The sequence below is a fragment of the Rhinoderma darwinii genome, chromosome 4 (assembly GCF_050947455.1).
Source record: "Rhinoderma darwinii isolate aRhiDar2 chromosome 4, aRhiDar2.hap1, whole genome shotgun sequence".
Taxonomy (NCBI): domain Eukaryota; kingdom Metazoa; phylum Chordata; class Amphibia; order Anura; family Rhinodermatidae; genus Rhinoderma; species Rhinoderma darwinii.
Window position 1 is genome coordinate 104,268,104 of NC_134690.1, and position 19,067 is coordinate 104,287,170.

General features: G+C 41.0%; 1 protein-coding gene across 1 annotated transcript in view; it reads right to left on the minus strand.

Moving 5' to 3' along the window:
• Positions 1–409: 409 nt before the first annotated feature.
• LOC142760809 (carboxypeptidase B-like) overlaps positions 410–19,067 on the minus strand; it is a 36,398-nt gene continuing 17,740 nt past the window's right edge. The window contains exons 7-11 of the mRNA XM_075863987.1: positions 15,291–15,401; positions 15,082–15,172; positions 13,699–13,901; positions 12,009–12,093; positions 410–788 (exon numbers count right to left, since the gene is read on the minus strand). Coding sequence (XP_075720102.1) covers positions 601–788; positions 12,009–12,093; positions 13,699–13,901; positions 15,082–15,172; positions 15,291–15,401 — 678 coding nt within the window. The 3' untranslated portion in view covers positions 410–600. The remainder of the gene's footprint in view (positions 789–12,008; positions 12,094–13,698; positions 13,902–15,081; positions 15,173–15,290; positions 15,402–19,067) is intronic.

Genomic DNA, 19,067 nt, shown 5'->3' on the forward strand with positions numbered 1-19,067 from the left:
TGACTGCCTGAAGTCTGGAACCCATGGACATCACCAAACGCCAAACATCATCAACCTTGCTGCATTTGGTTAAATCTGAGCAGAAAGTATATCCCTGAAGACTTCAGAATTCTTCCGGCTGCTTCTGTCTATAGCACCCCCAGCAAAACCTTCTATAAAGAATTCCCCCAACCCCCCCACACATAGCCCTCCAAGAATACAGGATATGCAGTAATATGATTTACTGATAGCATGTTTTTATGCTACTTCAAGAGGTTGTTTCTAATGTGAAATTTAGTTTTAATAATGTATTTTATGTAATATTGTTTTCATTCTTTTTTTTGTGTTGTAATGCGTTACAAACATTTTTGGTTGTAAAAGGTAGTGTGAACACTGCTTTCTCGCTTAAGTCTTTTATTGAAGGGGATAAAAGGGGAAATCTAGAGAACCTACTAACAACAGTAAAATCCATAATAAACTTCTAGATGTATAGAATTGCATTGTTCCAGCATCTTACTATTACCTGTGCATAAGCTATAAACAAACAACGCCCAATGAAGCAACAAATATAATGCTAATACTGTTATGATTTTATGCACAGTAAATGTGATAGAACTTTGCTTAGGCAGAATGAGAGAGAACATAATTGGCAATGTATTTGACAGCCAGCGTAGTTTCCTTACAGGTCGCTTTTATCTTGGACTCAGGAAGGAGGAAGCCATATTTTCCTCTGTCCCGTAGCTCGAAGGTGAAGGCATACTGAATTCCTTGCGCGTAGGCCCAGTCATCAGAGGATCCAGCAGTGGGATCTAGAAGGTGCAATTTTATTATTTTAATTTTATTCGGTTCATTTGACACAATAAAAATAGTATTACCTTGGTATATTGCATTTTTTGATACTAGAATTACTTTCCTGGACATTCTATGGTAGCATATAATGGGTTAAAGTTTCTATCCCTGGTTAGAACAGAAGAGACAACATTAATTAACAATAAAATAATAAAAAATTAACAGCCAATGAACTAAGAGAATATATAAACCCGAATATCACCATCTTTTTCCCGTGCAGCCCATCACCACTCGGCGAAACCATGCACGTTTTACTGCAAATGTCCACTGTTTTTCATTGTGGTTTTTGGCTGCGTGGCTTCTACAGGTGAAACAAGTTGAAAGACCAGACTTGCCAAAAAATATGACTAACTGCAAAACGGTCTTGGCCTCTGTACCAGTAGCAAGGTCTCTTAGGATTTGGCTTAATCATTAATTAACAACATACAAGATGGTGTCCCCAAGGAAGAGATTCTGGAAAATATTATTTTATTAAAGCCGCATCAGAGTTCCTTTGTGATAGTTCATTGCATACTTTAAGATTTGCAACTCGGGGTTTAGCCCTAAACAACTCGACAAGAAGATTAAACTAAAATAAATTAAACAATGGTCTGGGAACATTTCTTTCAAGAATTCTTTCCCCTCCCTTTTCAACTTGGCAGCTTGTTTGATCCTCAATTAGAAAATAATAATAATAATAATAATAATAATAATAAAAAATAAAAAAAAGAAGGGATTTCCTTTTCTTTAACGGGTAAAATTCCTAGATTTTGATCCTTTTAGGGTATGTGCACACACACTAATTACGTCCGTAATTGACGGACGTATTTCGGCCACAAGTAGTGGACCGAACACAGTGCAGGGAGGCGGGCTCCTAGCATCATACTTATGTACGATGCTAGAAGTCCCTGCCTTTCCGTGGAACTACTGTCCTGTACTGAAAACATGATTACAGTACGGGACAGTTGTCCTGCAGAGAGGCAGGGACTCCTAGCACCGTATATAACTATGATTCTAGGAGCCCGGCTCCCTGCACTGAGTTCGGTCCGGTACTTGCGGCCGAAATACGTCCGTCAATTACGGACGTAATTAGTGTGTGTGCACATACCCTTAGACAAGATGAAGGGCAGCCCCGTGATTCAGGAGAATCTTCTAGTTTTCTGAGAGACAAAGGTGATTAAGAGCCAGGCAGGAGTCCAATGTCTCCTATGCAAACAAGTAAAAGTTCACCACTAATAAAAAGCAAGAATATTTATTATTCTCCAGTTTACTTAATGTGGTCACGGTTGGCAAACTTTGCCTCAAATTGGCATCAAGAGATTTGTAAGTATGCTCTACCATCCAGAAGGAAAGTTATTTTTAAACACAGAAAATCCTTAAGTCTTAAAGCTGGTAGAAGAGTTAATTCAAAAAGGGGCACTGGAATAAGTAGCAGAGATCATCAGAAAGATCACGGAGTGTACTCCAGAATTTTTCTAGTTTATTTTCATTTCTGGTACTGATATTGCGCCAACATATTCCACAGTGCTGTACTCACTCACTGTCCCCAATGGGGCCCACGATCTAAACTCCCTAAATGTTTTTGGAGGGTGGGAGGAAATCGGAGTACCCAGAGAAAATCCACAAAAATATGGGGAAAACATACAAACTCCATGCAGATGTTGTCCTTGGTTGGATTTAAACCCAGGACCCCAGTGCTGCAAGACAACAGTGCTAACCACTGAGCCACCAAGCTGCCCAAAACTCATTCTTCTAATCCCCAAACCTAGGAACAATTGGAGACAGGTAATCAACCTCACATATTTGAACAAGTATGTTACAAAGATAAAATTCAAATAAAAAACAATATCGCCTCCATTATCCAGAGGGATGACTGTCTAGCATCAGCAGACTTAACAGATGCATATTAACATGACTGTAAGGATTCAAGCACAAAGACTACTGTGTCCCAGGCAGTAGCACTTCTCCTTGAGCTACTGGCGCTGCTGGACTGGTCCACTCTTGAAATTATTGTCTAGGTTCTCTTGATTTTTGCCTCTGTATTCCTTGCCTTGATTGCTTGATTGGTTTCACGCTTTTGGTTTACTACATAAGCCTGGCGTTTGCACTTCCTCCTTGCCAGACTGTTGAGCTTCCTGCCTGTAGTCTAGTTTCTTTCTGCCTCTTTACAAACTGTTGTTGCTCATTTGTGTACCAAACTTGGATTGTTTCCTGACAACATGTTTGCCTCATGCGAAAACCTATTGCTACATTTATGTGTAACAAACTTGGATTGTTTCCTGACCACGTCTTTCCCTCACTCTGCAACCTGTTGCTGCTTATCTGTGTACTGAACTTAGATTATTTTCTGACCACGTCTTTGCCTCATGCTGCAACCTGTTGCTGCTGATCTGTGTGTCTAACCTGGACTGTTATTTTACTACTCTTGCTATTATCACCTCCCAGATAGTTTCAGCCACTGGACTCCAAATTTGCTACAGACCTTGACAATGTCCCAATCTTTAAGTCACACGGAAAGATCCTCTGATTGGCACTACAGACACAAGACACCATTTGGCATCTACAGTTCCCTTGCCTGGCTTTCGAGCTTTCGGCAGCCCCAAGAATATTCACTAAAATAGCTGCCTTGAGGTTGAGGGGTATATTTACTGTACCATATTTTGCTGATTGGCTCATAAAAGCTTCCTCAAAAACTTGTTGCTCTCCCATTTATAGATCAGCCTGGAAATGCACAGCAGCCACGGTTTAATAGTGAACAAAGAAGAATCCCAACTCCAGCCTTCTAAGGAATTTCAGTACCTCAGGTTGGTAATAAATACTCACCAGTTAAATCTTATATTACACAGCAAAAGCGCAAGAAGAATTCATCAACAAGTGCAAGATTTTATACTTCATCCCCTAACATTGATCCGTTCAGCAATGAGTGTTCTGGAGTGCCTTTCTTCCTCAGTTGATGCAGCTCAGTGGTTCAGAGCACACATAAACTGTCTCCAGAACTACATATTCAGCCGATAGAGTGAGTGATCACTGAATGGACAAAAAGATTTTGATCACACAATTCACCAGAGTAGAACTGTGATGGTGTTTTGATCTAACCGCCTAACCAAAAGATGTTAGTGATTCAGTGAAAATATTCCTCATCACTGATGTCTCAGGCTCAGGTTGGGGTGCCCATGTAGGGAGCTCATGGATACACAAAACATGATATCAATCCGGAGAAACAACTCTCATCTACTCTAAAAGAGTTGAGGGCAGTAACATTGGTCCTTAATTATTTTCACTAGCTTATACAGTACCAGGAGGTGCTCGTACAGTCAATTTCTCAGTATTTTTTTTCCCCTTAACAAGCAAGATTGAATGCAAGCTCATCCTTTATGAATGAATTCTAGGAGATAATTGTTTGGGAAAAGACCAACCTTAAAAGTATATTAACGGTTCACATGAGAAGGTCTCTGAATGTCAAAGCGGACTGGTTAAGCCACAATTCTGCCAGACCAGACGAATGGAGCTTAGATTGTAGCTAAACGTTTGACAAACCTCTGACATGTCATAGTGACATATCAGAAGTTTGGATTGGTGGGGGTCCGAGCACTGAGAGCCCCACCAATCGCTAGAACGAAGCAGCTGAAGCGCTTCGTGTCTGTTCGGCTTTTTCCGGAAAGCCGATGTATCGGAGTATGGCCTCATAGACTTTCTATTGAGTCCGTATACCGATACATTTATTTCCGGAAAAAGCCGAACAGGCACAAAGCGGCTGAGCACTCACAGAAGCGCTTGAACGGCTTTGTTCTAGCGATATGTGGGGGTCTCAATGCTCAGACCCCCACCAATCCAAACTTCTGATATGTCACTATGACATGTCAGAAGTTTGTCAAATGTTTGGCTACACTTTAATTTTCAAGTCTTTCCTCAGATGATTTATAAGATGGGCCTCCCAGAAGTAGACACATTTGCCACCAGAGAGAATTCCAAACTTCAAAGATTCCTTTCATTCAACGGATGGGATCTCGAAGAAACGTCAGCTGGTACAAGATGTTTGTGTATGCCACTTCCCCTCTCATCTAGCGGGTACAGCAGAAAATAAAAGATGAGAAAGCAAAAGTAATTTTAATTATACCTTTTTGGTCAAGACCTCCTTATCATAGCCACGCCCATGGCCACTTCCACCAGCTCCTGACTCTCCCTTACCCGTCTTGTTAGGGCCAACCCCGCACCTACTGGCCACCCACCCATCGGTCTTCCCCTCCGTTGCTCTCCTCCAGGTCCTCTGCCATGCACTAGTGTGTGCACGTGTTGATCCTTCCTGCCTTAAAGGGCTAGCATGAACCAAACAACAGAGTTTTCCCAGGTACCCAGGTACTTTAGGTACCCTCCCCCCTTTCTTTTGGTCTAAGCGATTAGGTTCTTTGCTGTTGTGCTCACGGTCCCTGACCACGGCACATCCTACCTGCCGGCAGCCGTTTTTTATGCCGGCGTCTCCCTCCCCAGGGATGCTGGCACACGCAGCTGCAACCTCCTCACTGAAGCCTGTAGGGTGCATGCGCGCGCTCGATCCCAGCCTTAAAGGGCTAGCACTCGCAGCAGTTCAAAGTTCCCTGGCCAATCCCTAATTCCCTGCCCTTCCTCTGCTTGCCTGAGCGTTGTGCCTACCCATGTTCGTTAGCAAATGGTCCCTTAATTGTATCCTTTTCCAGTGTTCCTGTATACTGTTTCCTGTATCCCAGATACAGTAATTGTGTTTGTTCCTGAGTGAAGTCTAGTGTTGGACTCGACTTCATCTTCTGTGCCATGTGTCATTTTTCCGCACCAGGAAACCTTGCCTACACTGTCCTCCAGCTCATCTTACCATGAGCAACCTTGCCTTCACTGACCTCTGCTAGTATTGACCAATGTATCTTGCCTACTGTTTGGGAACTTAGTCTGTTCACATCAGCCATTGCCAACGGAGACTATTCTGAGGCTATCGACCTGATTCCTAGCAGCCAAATCCACATCTCCGCATGGAGGTTAAAGAGCGAACACGTGGGAATCACCTAGACTCCGCACCCTGGATTAGCCCCACTCCAAATCTTTTGGCAACACAGAGGGTTCGCACCATCTTTGGTTAGCCTCATGACACATTTGATCCAATCCAGAAAGGGATGATTCATCCAGATCCATACATTTTACATCTAACAGTCTAGAATATGAATTGAGTAACTTCTCAGAAGAAGCTGTTAGTACATTGATGGCAGCAAGAAGGCCAGGTATAACAAAAACGTAGGCCTCGTGCACACTTCCGACACCGTTTACACGGCCGTTTTTGACGGATCCATGTGCCCGGTTTAGCGGCCGTGTGCACTCTCGTGTGCACTCCATGTTTCCGAGCGCCGAGCATGGTACTGTCCAGGGTGCTGAAAGAGTTAATGGGCTGCACTGATCGACGGTAACTCTTTCAGCACCCTGGACAGTACCATGCTCGGCGCTCGGAAAATACAATTTTAATGTAATAAAAAACCATAAAAAATAAGTTCATACTTACTTTTCTCCTGTCCGGCCTCCAGCGATGACGTTTCATCCATGTCGCCACTGCAGCCAATCACAGGCTGTAGTGGCAGTCACGCACATCAGGATGACGTTAGAAGGCCAGCCTCCAGGGATGACGCTTCATCCCACGTGACCGCCTCTGCAGCTAATCACAGGTTGCAGCGGCCTCTGCAGCCAATCACAGGCTGCCGCGTCAAAAAGGAAGGCCGGACTGGAGGAAGAAGAGGGACTCGTCACTAAGACAACGACCGGGTACGTATGAACTGCTTTTTATTTTATTTTTAATCAGCAGCCTCTTTTCTCTATCAGTGATTGATAGAGACAAGTGGCTGCCGATTAGTGTAATATTTCTGTAATGCATTTCTGCCCGCCCGGCCGTTGCTAGGCAACGGCTCCGTCACACACGGACACATGCCTTCCGTGTGCCTTCAGTTTTTTTGACGGCCCCATTGACTTGCATGGGCCTCACGGTCACAGAATCTCGGACCAAGGTAGGACATGCTCTACTTTGGATCGAAACGGAGCAACGGGACCGTCCAAAAAACTGAAGTGTGCATGGCCCCATTGAAATGAATGGGTCAGGGTGCTAGAAGTCAGAAGAACGGATAGCACCCTGAAGGAAAAAACTGAAGTGGGCATGGGGCCTTAGTCAATAATATAGAGAATCTTGCAAATATATTGTAAGGATAACTCATTTTCAGTATCCCTACCATCCATTCTACATTTCCTGCAGGAAGGTCTCAACAAAAAGTTGAAATTAACTGTTCAATTCTCAGCCATTAACTCCGGTTAATCACTCCATTAACTCCACTTATCAAATTTTTTGAAGGTAGTTAGCTCTGCTGAACGCCTACAAACATCTGCCCATTGAAATCAATGGGAAAAACAGCATTTAGTTCATATGGGGCGTCTTTTTACGCCTCTGTTTTAAAAAACCGAGCGTAAAAAGACGCTCCGTAAAAAGAAGTAGCATGTCACTTATTGAGGCGTTTTTTGGAGCTGATTTTCCATTGAACACTATGGGTATGTGCACACGATAGCTGCCTTTTACGTCTGAAATTACAGACTGTTTTCAGGAGAAAACAGCTCCGTCATTTCAGACGTAATTGCTCCTCCTCGCATTTTGCGAGGCGTCATTGGCGGCCGTAATCTTGAGCTGTTCTTCATTGAATTCAATGAAAAACGGCTCAAATTACGTCCAAAGAAGTGTCCTGCACTTCTTTGACGAGGCAGTCATTTTACGCGTCGTCGTTTGACAGCTGTCAAACGGCGATGCGTAAATTACAGGTCGTCGGCACAGTACGTCGGCAAACGTATTGTAGCCGACGTATTGTAGCCGTATTTTCAGGCGTAAATCGAGGCATAATACACCTCATTTAGGCTATGTTCACACGGGGTCTTTTGCCGAGTTTATTGACGCGGAAACCGCGTCGCAAAACTCGGCAGAAACGGCCCGAGAACGCCTCCCATTGATTTCAATGGGAGGCGTCGGCGTCTTTTTCCCGCGAGCAGTAAAACTGCCTCGCGGGAAAAAGAAGCGACATGCCCTATCTTCGGGCGCTTCCGCGTCCGACCTCCCATTGACTTCAATGGGAGGCAGGAGAAAGCGTGTTTTCTGCCCGCGGCGCTCAATGGCCACGGGCGAAAAACGGCGCGATCATTGCTATTCACACGGAGTATTTTGGGGGAGGAATATCTGCCTCAAAATTCCGTTTGGAGCTTTGAGGCAGATATTCCTCCCCCAAAATACTCCGTGTGAACATAGCCTTACACCTGAACCCAGCCTATGAAAAACGCCCAAAAAACACCTCAAAAGAAGCCTCAAAAGAAGCTCCAAATGAAAAGAAGCTTAATTTTCAGCTTCAAAAACGCCTGAAAATCAGAGGCTGTTTTCTCTGAAAACAGCTCCGTATTTTCAGAAGTTTTTTATTTAGGGTATGTGCACACGCTAGCTGTCATTTACGTGTGAAAAGACAGACTGTTTTCAAGAGAAAACAGCTGCCTCGTTTCACACGTAAATGCTCCTCCTCGCATTTTGCGAGCCGTCTGAGACGCTCGTAAATCTTGAGCTGTGCTTCATTGAGTTCAATGAAGAACAGCTCAAATTACGTGGCAAAGAAGTGCCCTGCACTTCTTTGCCGAGGCAGTCCATTCACGCGTCGTTGTTTGACAGCTGTCAAACGACGACGCGTAAATTACAGGTCGTCTGCACAATACGTCGGCAAACCCATTCAAATGAATGGGCAGATGCTTGCCGACGTATTGGAGCCCTATTTTCAGACGTAAAACGAGGCATACTACGCCTCGTTTACGTCTGAAAATAGGTCGTGTGAACCCAGCCTAAGAGTGTGAACATACCCTAATTGTCTATGTGTAAGGGTATGTTCACACGCAGAGTCAAAAACGTCTCAAAATACGGAGCTGTTTTCAAGAGAAAACAGCTCCTGATTTTCAATCGTTTTTTGTGGCACTCGCGATTTTCGCTGCGTTTTTTACAGATGTTTTTTGAGTTTTTTTCAATAGAGTCCATGGAAAACGGCTCCAAAAACGTCCCAAGAAGTGTTCTTCACTTCTTTTTCGCAGCCGTTTTTTTAAGTGTAAAAAAACACAGCGAAAAGTGCTCCGTCCGAACAGAACGCCGTTTTCCCATTGAAATCAATGGGCAGATGTTTGGAGGTGTTCTGCTTCCGATTCTTCATTCATTTTTCGGGCCATGTGAACATACCCTAACCCTTAGTTTCAGCCCCCTCTTCCATTCTTCAAATCAGCATCTGCTGCTCCAAATACTCTTGAAATCCTCAAAATAGTAGACCTGTCCCCTCATTGACCTTGTTTAACCACTTCAGGACTGAGCCTGTTTTTGCCATGTGGACACAGACAATTTTTTCAAATCTGACATGTGTCACTTTATGTGGTAATAACTTGGGAATGCTTTTACCTATCCAAGCGATTCTGAGATTGTTTTCTCATGACATATTGTACTGTTTGTTAGTAGAAAAATGTGATCAATAAATTCAGTATTTGTTTGTGAAAATCACCAAATTTTAGAGAAAATTTGCAAACATTAGCATTTTTCAAAATTTTAATGTATCTGCTTGTAAGACAGATAGTAATACCACACACAATAGTTACTAATTAACATCCCCCATATGTCTACTTTATGTTTGCATTGTTTTTTGAATGTCCTTTTATTTTTCTAGGACTTTACAAGGCTTAGAACTTTAGCAGTAATTTCTCAAATTTTCAAGAAAATTTCCAAAACTTATTTTTATTTGTACAAGTTCAGTTCTGAAGTGGCTTTGAGGGCTTTATATATTAGAAACGCCCATAAGTCACCCAATTTTAAAAACTGCACCCCTCAAAGTATTCAATACAGCATTTAGAAAGTTTCTTAACCCTTTAGGTGTTTCACAGGAATTAAAGCAATGTAGAGGGGAAATTTACTAATTTATTTTTTTTGTCGGAAAATCCATTTTAATCAATTTTTTTTCTGTAACACAAAAGGTTTTACAAGAGAAACGCAACTCAATATTTATACTGCAGTTTTTAGAAATATCTGACATGTGGCTCTAGTGTGGTAATGGACTGAAGCATCGGCCTCAGAAGTATTTTGGGGCCTCCTTTTTATTAGAATATATTTTAGGCACCATGTCAGGTTTGAAGAGGTCTTATGGGCCAAAACAGTGGAAACACCCGCAAAAAGATACCATTTGGCAAACTACACCTCTCAAGGAATTCATCAAGGGTTATAGTGAGCATTTTAACCCCACAGGATTTTTGCTGAATTTAGTGGAATTAGTCCATAAAAATGAAAATCTAAATTTTTTCCAATAAAACTTAGAAATTATCAATTTTTACAAGGGATAAAGAAGAAAAAGTGCCCCAAGCCTAAAGCAATTTCTCCTGATTACGGCAATTCCCCCATATGTGATAATAAACGGCTGTTTGGACACACGGCAGGGCTCAGAATGGAAGGAGCGCCATTTGGCTTTTGGAGCTTAAGTTTGCAATTGGTTTTCGGGTGTCATGTCGCATTTGCAAAGCCCCTGCGGGAACAAAACAGTGGACACCCCCCAGAAGTGACCCCATTTGGGAAACTACAGCCCTAAAAATAATTTGTCTAGGGGTATAGTGAGCATTTTGATCCCATAGGTTTTTTTGCTGAATTTAGGGTAATTAGGCCGTCAAAACTTCTTTTTATTCTTTTTTTTTTACGGCGTTCACCGTGCGCTATAAATGACATATTTAATTTATGTGATTACGGCGATACCATATGTATATAGGTTTTTTATGTTTTACGGTGTTTGCACGATAAAATCACGGTTTTATAAAAATTATTTCTTTTTTTGTCGCCATATTCTAAGAGTGACAACTTTTTTATTTTTCTATCAGGAAAGCTGTGTGGGGGCTTGTGTTTTGCAGAACAAACTGTAGCTTTTATTGGTACAATTTTTGGGTACATGCGACTCTTTGATCCCTATTTATGCAATTTTTTGGGAGCCGAAGTGACTAAAAATAGCGATTCCGTTATAGTTTTTTTATAATTTTTTTTATGGCGGGATAAACGACATTATATTTTTTATAATTCAGCCCGTTACGGACGCAGCGATACAAATTATGCATAGTTTATTTTTTTTATTTTTTTATAATAATAAAGGACTTTATAAGGGAAAAAGGGCGATTTATAAAATTTATTATTTTGACATTTGACTTTTTGTACATTTTTTTGTAACTTTTTGTAACTTTTTTTTTTAGTCCCACTAGGGACTTGAATATCCAATTGTTGGATCGTTGTTATAATACCCTGTAATACTGATGTATTGCAGTGTATTATACCTATCAGTTTCACAGTGACAGGAGGCATTTTAGGTCCCGCCTCTGGCAGGACCTAATCGCCTTCCATAGATGGCAGACCAGAAACCTTTGTTAGGCTTCCGGTTGCCATAGCAATCGCCCCCCGCAACAATAGTCACCCGCGATCGCGTAGCGGGTGCCGATTTTGCTACAACAACTTAAATGCGGCGGTCGCTATTGACTGACGCATTGAAGGGGTTAATCGGTTCTGATCTCCGCTGTGATCCAACCCAATGTTTTCCCCCAGTACTAAAGCTGCTAGTAGCAGCCCGTACTGGGAGGTGCCGGGCTGCGTGGAGCGCCTCTGTGCTCTGTTAGGAGCACACGTAGATTAACGGGCTGCAGGCACAAGGACCAGTGCTGCAGCCCGTTAATCTATGTGTGGTGGTCAGGAAGGGGTTAAACAATCTACAGCCAAGAAACAACTTTTCAATATTGTTAACAGACTTTGACCTCCATCCTAATATTTCATTACAATTAACCAACACTAATAACCTCTAGTCTCTGCCAAGCTTATTGAATCATGCCCCAACGCCCTTCTTCTTTCTGATTGGAAGCTCTTTTGGACAGGGCCCTCATTCCCTACTTTTTGTATATGTTTTCTGTAATGTATATTATCTTATATAATTCACAGTGCTGCATAATACAGTATGTTGGTGCTTTATAAATAATGTTAATGATATGTTCAGAGTTATTCTACAGCTCATACAATGTTATAAAAATGAGGCCTTAGACATTTGAATTTCTTTTCTTAGCCTAGTTATTGGTGACCAGAAGTTGAGCGCAAGAATATAAAAAATAATAATAAAAAACTTGCTTACAAATTGTAGATGCGGCGGGTCCATAGACATATTTTGTTTTATAAAGACGGGATATTTCCAATACGGCTCCTTTAGATATTGCATCCTGGATAAAAATATGTTTGTAATAAATGTTACAGTCACAAATATTTGCAGATATGGTGATGTCACTTAATGTTATGTGATCTGCTGAGCTGCCAGCTTAGTGTCAGAAAGTGTAAATATATCCAATCTAATGATAAGTTAAAGAGGCTCTGTCACCAGTTCTATACTTCCCTATTTCCTACCTAATCTAATAGGCGCTCTGTTGTAGATAACTACTGTGTTGTTTTTTTTTTTAAAACAAAAAACGTTTATTAGTGAAAAGTTATGAGCATTTTAACATTTATGCAAATTTTTTGTAAAAGCCCAACTGAGTGTTTTTTTTTTACTTTAACCAAGTGGGCATTGCAAAGAAGAGTGTATGACGCTGACCAATCAGCGTCATACACTTCTCTTCATTCATGTCCAGCTTTAGTCACAGCACAGTGTGATCTCACGAGATCACTCTGTTACATGACTTCCTCCCGCAGGTCCTTCACCGGAGAGACGGGAGAATGACCAGACATCGCCTCCAGCCGGGAGGCGGCTGGGGGCGATGTCTGGTCATTCTGCCATCACTCCGGTGAAGGAACTGCGGGAGTAAGTGATGGCACAGCGTGATCTCGCGAGATCACGCTGTGCTGTGATTAAAGCTGGACATGAATGAAGAGAAGTATATGACGCTGATTGGTCAGCGTCATACACTCTTCTTTACAACCAAAGGCAATATCTCTATGTTCTTCCTGTGTTTGAGTGGGTTTTCATTGGTTACTCCAGCTTCTTCCCACACTCCAAAATATAAAGCAATATAAATAAAATATAATAATTCAACAGTGGATTTGGAGCACTGTATCCGAAAAACAGACCACTGACCCTTACAAAGATACATTAAGAAATTATTTAGCAGACACTAAAAGCAAATAAGGAGGTGGATGTCTTTCCAGACCAGGTGTTTGCGCCTTAGTGGACACTTTTAAAGTGTGCGCTACTGAAAATGGGCGTGACAAAATAGACCAAAAATCTGGCACAACTCTGACGAAAACTAAGCCAAATCAAAGGGGATATAAGGAGGAGAAAAGTGTCTAGCAGGTCAAGAAAGATGTGCCAAATTTATCATACTGCTTGCAACATTGTGATAAGTTTGGTGTCTTGTGATGGTCTTCTGGCAGCCTTGTTCAAGTTTACACTGTCTAAATCTTAGACAACTGCAGTGAATCTGCCCCAATGTTCATAGTTGTAGTTGCACTTTAAACGTAAGCACAAATGTCTTAGCAACTAAATAATGAATGATTTATGTTTGATATTGATGAAGACTGACCATAAGCATACTAGCCATTGAGTTTGGTTGACTCTCAGACAATTAGTATGTTACTCAGCTTCCCATGAAATTGGCCCCAGGAATTGTATGTGTAAGTGTATGTAATAGGAACGCTCAAGTGATGGGTTTGCTTGACTAATAAAAAAAAATTAAGCGAATTCTACCGTAAGCCCTGCACTATATGTCCGCTCTACATTATATAATGAATAGAACTTCTATAACAACTGCCATTGCCAGTATTAGTTATGTATAATATACCCTTCTGTAACTCTCACTCCACTCATGATATCAGTTCTATAACAGATTACTTGCCAGCTCCTGTGAATTGGGTGCCGGGTCATATGTGTAGGAGTAAGGGTACAGTAACATCTGGGAGTATGCGTGAACACTGATGTAGGCTTTGATTGATTTTAAGTGGCTGAGGATGAAATCTGCTACGTTCTTGGATTCTTTCTCAGACTGTGGTGATTTTCCACAGTAGATCTCAGTGCATGGATCATCCGACGATCCAATCTCTGTAAGACACAAATAAACTCTGGATTAATATATTGGATCATTTGAAAAATATCCATGAAACACCTACTGGGAATTCTAGTAAAACAAATTATCATTGCAAATGGTAAGTGTGAACAACTTTTAATAAATATTCTATTTTACGGGTAGTTTTTGCTATGCAGCACGAGCATAAGTTTAAAATTTTGCCTAGCAACAGACATCACAGTCAGTAGTTGACTTTGCCAGATCTCTATGGTCTTCTGAAGATTATTCCTTTTGAAGGTTTTTTTTCCCATTGAGTTTCCTTTTTAGTTTCATCCGAATGTGCGCCCAGGTGTAAAACCATTAGATATTTATGATATTTATATTTTGTCATCATCTCAGCATCCTTAGATTCCTAACCATTATAGTACATCGTGCATTATAAAACTGCTATGATATAGGCATCATTTTTTGTAGTTAATTAATATGCACAGACACTGAACCTCATTATATGTAATAAATCAGGCAAAGTATCAACAGTGATATCAAGCATTCAGGTATCTGGAGTTAACCTTTTGCTGTCCCAACACTTATCCTTTATCAAATCCAGGAAAAACGATAGGTGCTTAGTCACATGTCTAGGGTGCAATGCACGTAGGGGGAAAAAGGGGCCCTGTTTTAAAGATCTTCTGGTGTTAAACACTTGGAAACCAAGAGCTCCTACTATAGGGATGCAGAGATATGTGCTCTGCCTTGTGTATATAATGGCTCATAAAGACAGTCGCTCTCCATATGCTCTATTCGGGAATGTGGGCGTCATAATAGGTGGTGTGCGTCATAAAATGTCTTGCTGTGTGTAGCCAGACACTACACTGGCTTCTAATAAATAATAAATTCAGTTAGTACAGAGCTATAATTGCTGTAGAACTGCAAATCCCAGCATACCAATAGTTAAGTGCAGACCCACAAAACCCATTGTAGAAATGCGCCCCAGCTTTGTGATAAAGCAGAGAATGTGCATTGATGCAATTTTTGCTTTGTTCACCCAAATACTCTGTCCTGTCTGTATCCTATATGCCCACCAATTAAATGACCACTTGCCACTTTAGATATACAGTAAGTGTTATGGGACTGTGAGACTTTGACCTTGCTACGTAAAACGTATACTTTGTGCAGAGTTAAACCTACAATGCACTGAATTGTATATTATTTTCTTACCACACCATGATATGTTAAAGTTTCTGTTAAGGTCTGTTCCAAAACAGTTGCTGTCTGATGTTGGCGAGCGATTCTTTCTCCACATACGATCCTACAAAATATATTTACATCTCTTATGGAATTGACATTCGTATTGGCCAATGACCAGTGTGTGTTCGGACTTTACATTAGTTATGTTGCAGTACTGTGTAATGGCTAGAAGTTATTACCTTTGTCCAGGTGTAAATGTAACCATCTATATTAAATACAGGGAGGATGTAGAAGTTCATGTTTGTCAATAGTTTCTTTATGCCTTCATCTTTAGAATATCCTGAAACAAGCTGAAGAGGAATAATTTATACAATCTTCAGCTCTAATGGATTCCTAGATACTTAACAATAATTCTTAGCTGTGAACCACCCTTCATACATAAAATTATACTTAAACTAGGGAAAATACACAATGGGTGATGTGCGAAAGGTGGCGCACAACACGTCTTTACCTGTGGCCATTATTCCATATTGCGATAAAGTTGAAATCACATGGTAAAGACAGGTGGAGAAAATCACTACTGAAGATATGATCATAATCTCTCTAATGTCGTTTTCTGCATGTCTTTACATGTTAAGATGAACGTAAACATTTATAAAAAATTAGTTTTTATTAGCACATTTTTACCACAGATTGATCAGCGCTAATCTACTACAATTAAAATTCACTATAGTTTTTTATTCTTCATATATGCTGTTAAGTTGGGCATAATAAAACCATGCCTCCCTCTAGACCTATGGGAAATTCCCTTTTTACCTTAACCAGTGATTTAAGTCGGTTACCCTGAAAAAAATGCATCAAATTATATATCCCCAATTTCAACCAATAACAGCCCTCATTTTGAAAAAATGCATGAGTTAATTTTTTATTTCCCTATACAGGCGATTGCTCTTTAAACCCTTTGATTTAAAAAATGGCCTTAATCTTAACCCAAACCTTATGCATTAGGACAAATATAAAATTATTTTTAAAGAGTACAAAATCTCCACCATATCGTAATTACCATACAAAGCTCATTTAGAAGTAATATACTGTTTACTTAACTTTACTATTTCTGACATTACAAAATATTTACTCTAACCAGACAAAAAATACTTGGGAGAAAAAGACCCCACTGCTTATCCTCTCTCTGTAACACTTCCCACTTAAAGAGGCTCTGTCACCAGATTTTGCAACCCCTATCTGCTATTGCAGCAGATCGGCGCTGCAATGTAGATTACAGTAACGTTTTTATTTTTAAAAAACGAGCATTTTTGGCCAAGTTATGACCATTTTTGTAATTATGCAAATGAGGCTTGCAAAAGTCCAAGTGGGTGTGTTTAAAAGTAAAAGTCCAAGTGGGCGTGTATTAGGTGCGTACATCGGGGCATTTTTAATACTTTTACTAGCTGGGCGCTGTGACGAGAAGTAACATCCTCTTCTCTTCAGAACGCCCAGCTTCTGACAGTGCAGATCTGTGACGTCACTCACAGGTCCTGCATCATGACGGCCACATCGGCAGCAGAGGCTACAGTTGATTCTGCAGCAGCATCAGCGTTTGCAGGTAAGATCGACTTACCTGCAAACGCTGTTGCTGCTGCAGAATCAACTGTAGCCTCTGGTGCCGATGTGGCCGTCACGATGCAGGACCTGTGAGTGACGTCACAGATCTGCACTGTCACAAGCTGGGCGTTCTGAAGAGAAGAGGATGTTACTTCTCATCAGAGCGCCCAGCTAGTGAAAGTATTAAAAACGCCCCGATGTACGCACATAATACACACCCACTTGGACTTTTACTTTTAAACACACCCACTTGGACTTTTGCAAGCCTCATTTGCATAACTACAAAAATGGTCATAACTTGGCCAAAAATGCTCGTTTTTTTTAAATAAAAACGTTACTGTAATCTACATTGCAGCGCCTATCTGCTGCAATAGCAGATAGGGGTTGCAAAATCTGGTGACAGAGCCTCTTTAATTCTAGGCTGTTTTCCCCTCAAACCCAGATATTTAATTAAACTTTCAATTAGTTTGAAGACTTTTTCAGGAATCTATATTGAGTATTATTCAGAATATACAATAAGGAGGGGAGAACAACCATTTTCAACAAAGCTATCATCCCACCCATATTTAGATTTTTTTTTCCAAACCTTTATCTTACTCCTAAGAGAAGAAACCAAGGGAATTACATTATTCCTTATGTATTCCTCAATCTAAGGCGATATCTGGACAACCAAATATTTAAAGGTCTCCCCTTCTTCAACAAATTTTATTGGTATATTTTTGGGGTCCATATGAACCCCCAAACATATGAAATGTGACTTACTTCAATCAATTGTGAGCCCAGAGCACTCCCCAAATTCTGAGAACAGTTGGAACACTCTTTCAATTGATTGATTTTAACTGAGGAATAACATAACAGCATAAGCGTATAGTGATAGCCTTTGCTTATTGTCACCAATCTTTGTACCCTTTTCCTCTAGATCTTTTCTAACATATGCAGCCAATGGCTCCATTACTAAGGTGAATAGAAGAGAGGAGAGTGGGCAACCCTGTCTAGTACCTCTAGTGATCTCAAAGGATTCAGAAGTTCTACCATTTATTGATATTCTCGCCATTGGACCAGTATATAATAACTAAATCCAGCCTATGAATTTATTGCCTTCATAGTCTCCCATAAAAAAACACCATTCAAAACACCATTCAACTGAATCAATGGCTTTATTGGCATCTAAAGGCAGAATCAACCTCTCCTCCTCAACCTCTACCTCCCTCTGTAAGTTCAAGGAGAGTCGCCTTATATGTTGATTTTTCTACCATGATTCCTGTCTGATTTTCATGTATAAAATTTTTAAGAACCTTTTGTAGTCTCCTAGCAAGGACCTTGGCGAATACCTTTGTTTGAATTAATTAAGGAGATTGGTCTATGAGCATCCATATCTGTAAAATCTTTGCCCGTTTTATGAATAAGAATTACCAACGCTTCTCTCATAGATAGAGGCAAATGGTTTATTTTCCAGGCTTCTTCCAGGACATCCAGTAATTATTTTCCTAGAATCTCTGAGTATTCCTTATAGATCTCAATTGGGAGACTGTCTAAACCTGGGGCCTTACTTGCGACCATATGCTTTGGGGCGTCTTCTAGCTGTTCAATACTTTTCCTCAAGTAACTCTTTTTCCAGACAGTTAATGGATGGCAAACCAGCCTGTTTAACGTATATTTCAATTTGTTCTTGCTCCACTTTTAATTTTGATGTGTATATATCAGAAAAATATTTAACAAACTGGTCCAAAATTTCTGTAGTATCTGTGATCAGTTTACCATTTGAGGCCTTTATTGCCCCTATATCCTTATTATTTACCTAATTCCTAATAATGTTCGCCAGAGTTCTACCAGGAGCATTACTTCATAGATATACTTATAATTTTCCATCATCATACTTCCTTGGGCCTTCTCTATAATCATCTGTCACATTGGGTTCGTGGACCCACTGGGCCGTACCGCCTTGGCGGTATGGCAGCTGGACAACAGGGCACAGGTCAGAGTCTATAATTTATATAGGGTAGCTGTGGCAAGCTCGGACAGTAGCAAGGCAGGCTTGGCAGGAACTAGGCAGCAGGTAGACGTCAGGCATGGAGAAGCAGGACAGGAGTGGTATACAGCACAGCACGGCTACAGCTAAGCACGGCACTAGATCAGGATACAGGTTACAGGATACAGGTATAGGGAACACTGGGAGCAAGAAACACTAGGAGACCATTTGCAAGACAGATTTGGAATACAACAACAAAGCTCAGGCGTGGGAGGATGCGCTGGGACCTTCTTATAGTCTAGGGTGCTCTGGAGCAATTAGCTCAAATCACCAACATGCGTGCGCTCTGGCTTCTTAAGTCTGGACTGAGCTCGTGAGCGCACCCTGGTTGTCACTGTGGAGCAGGACGGCCATATGTGCAGTCATCGCTTGAGAGAAGGGCGTC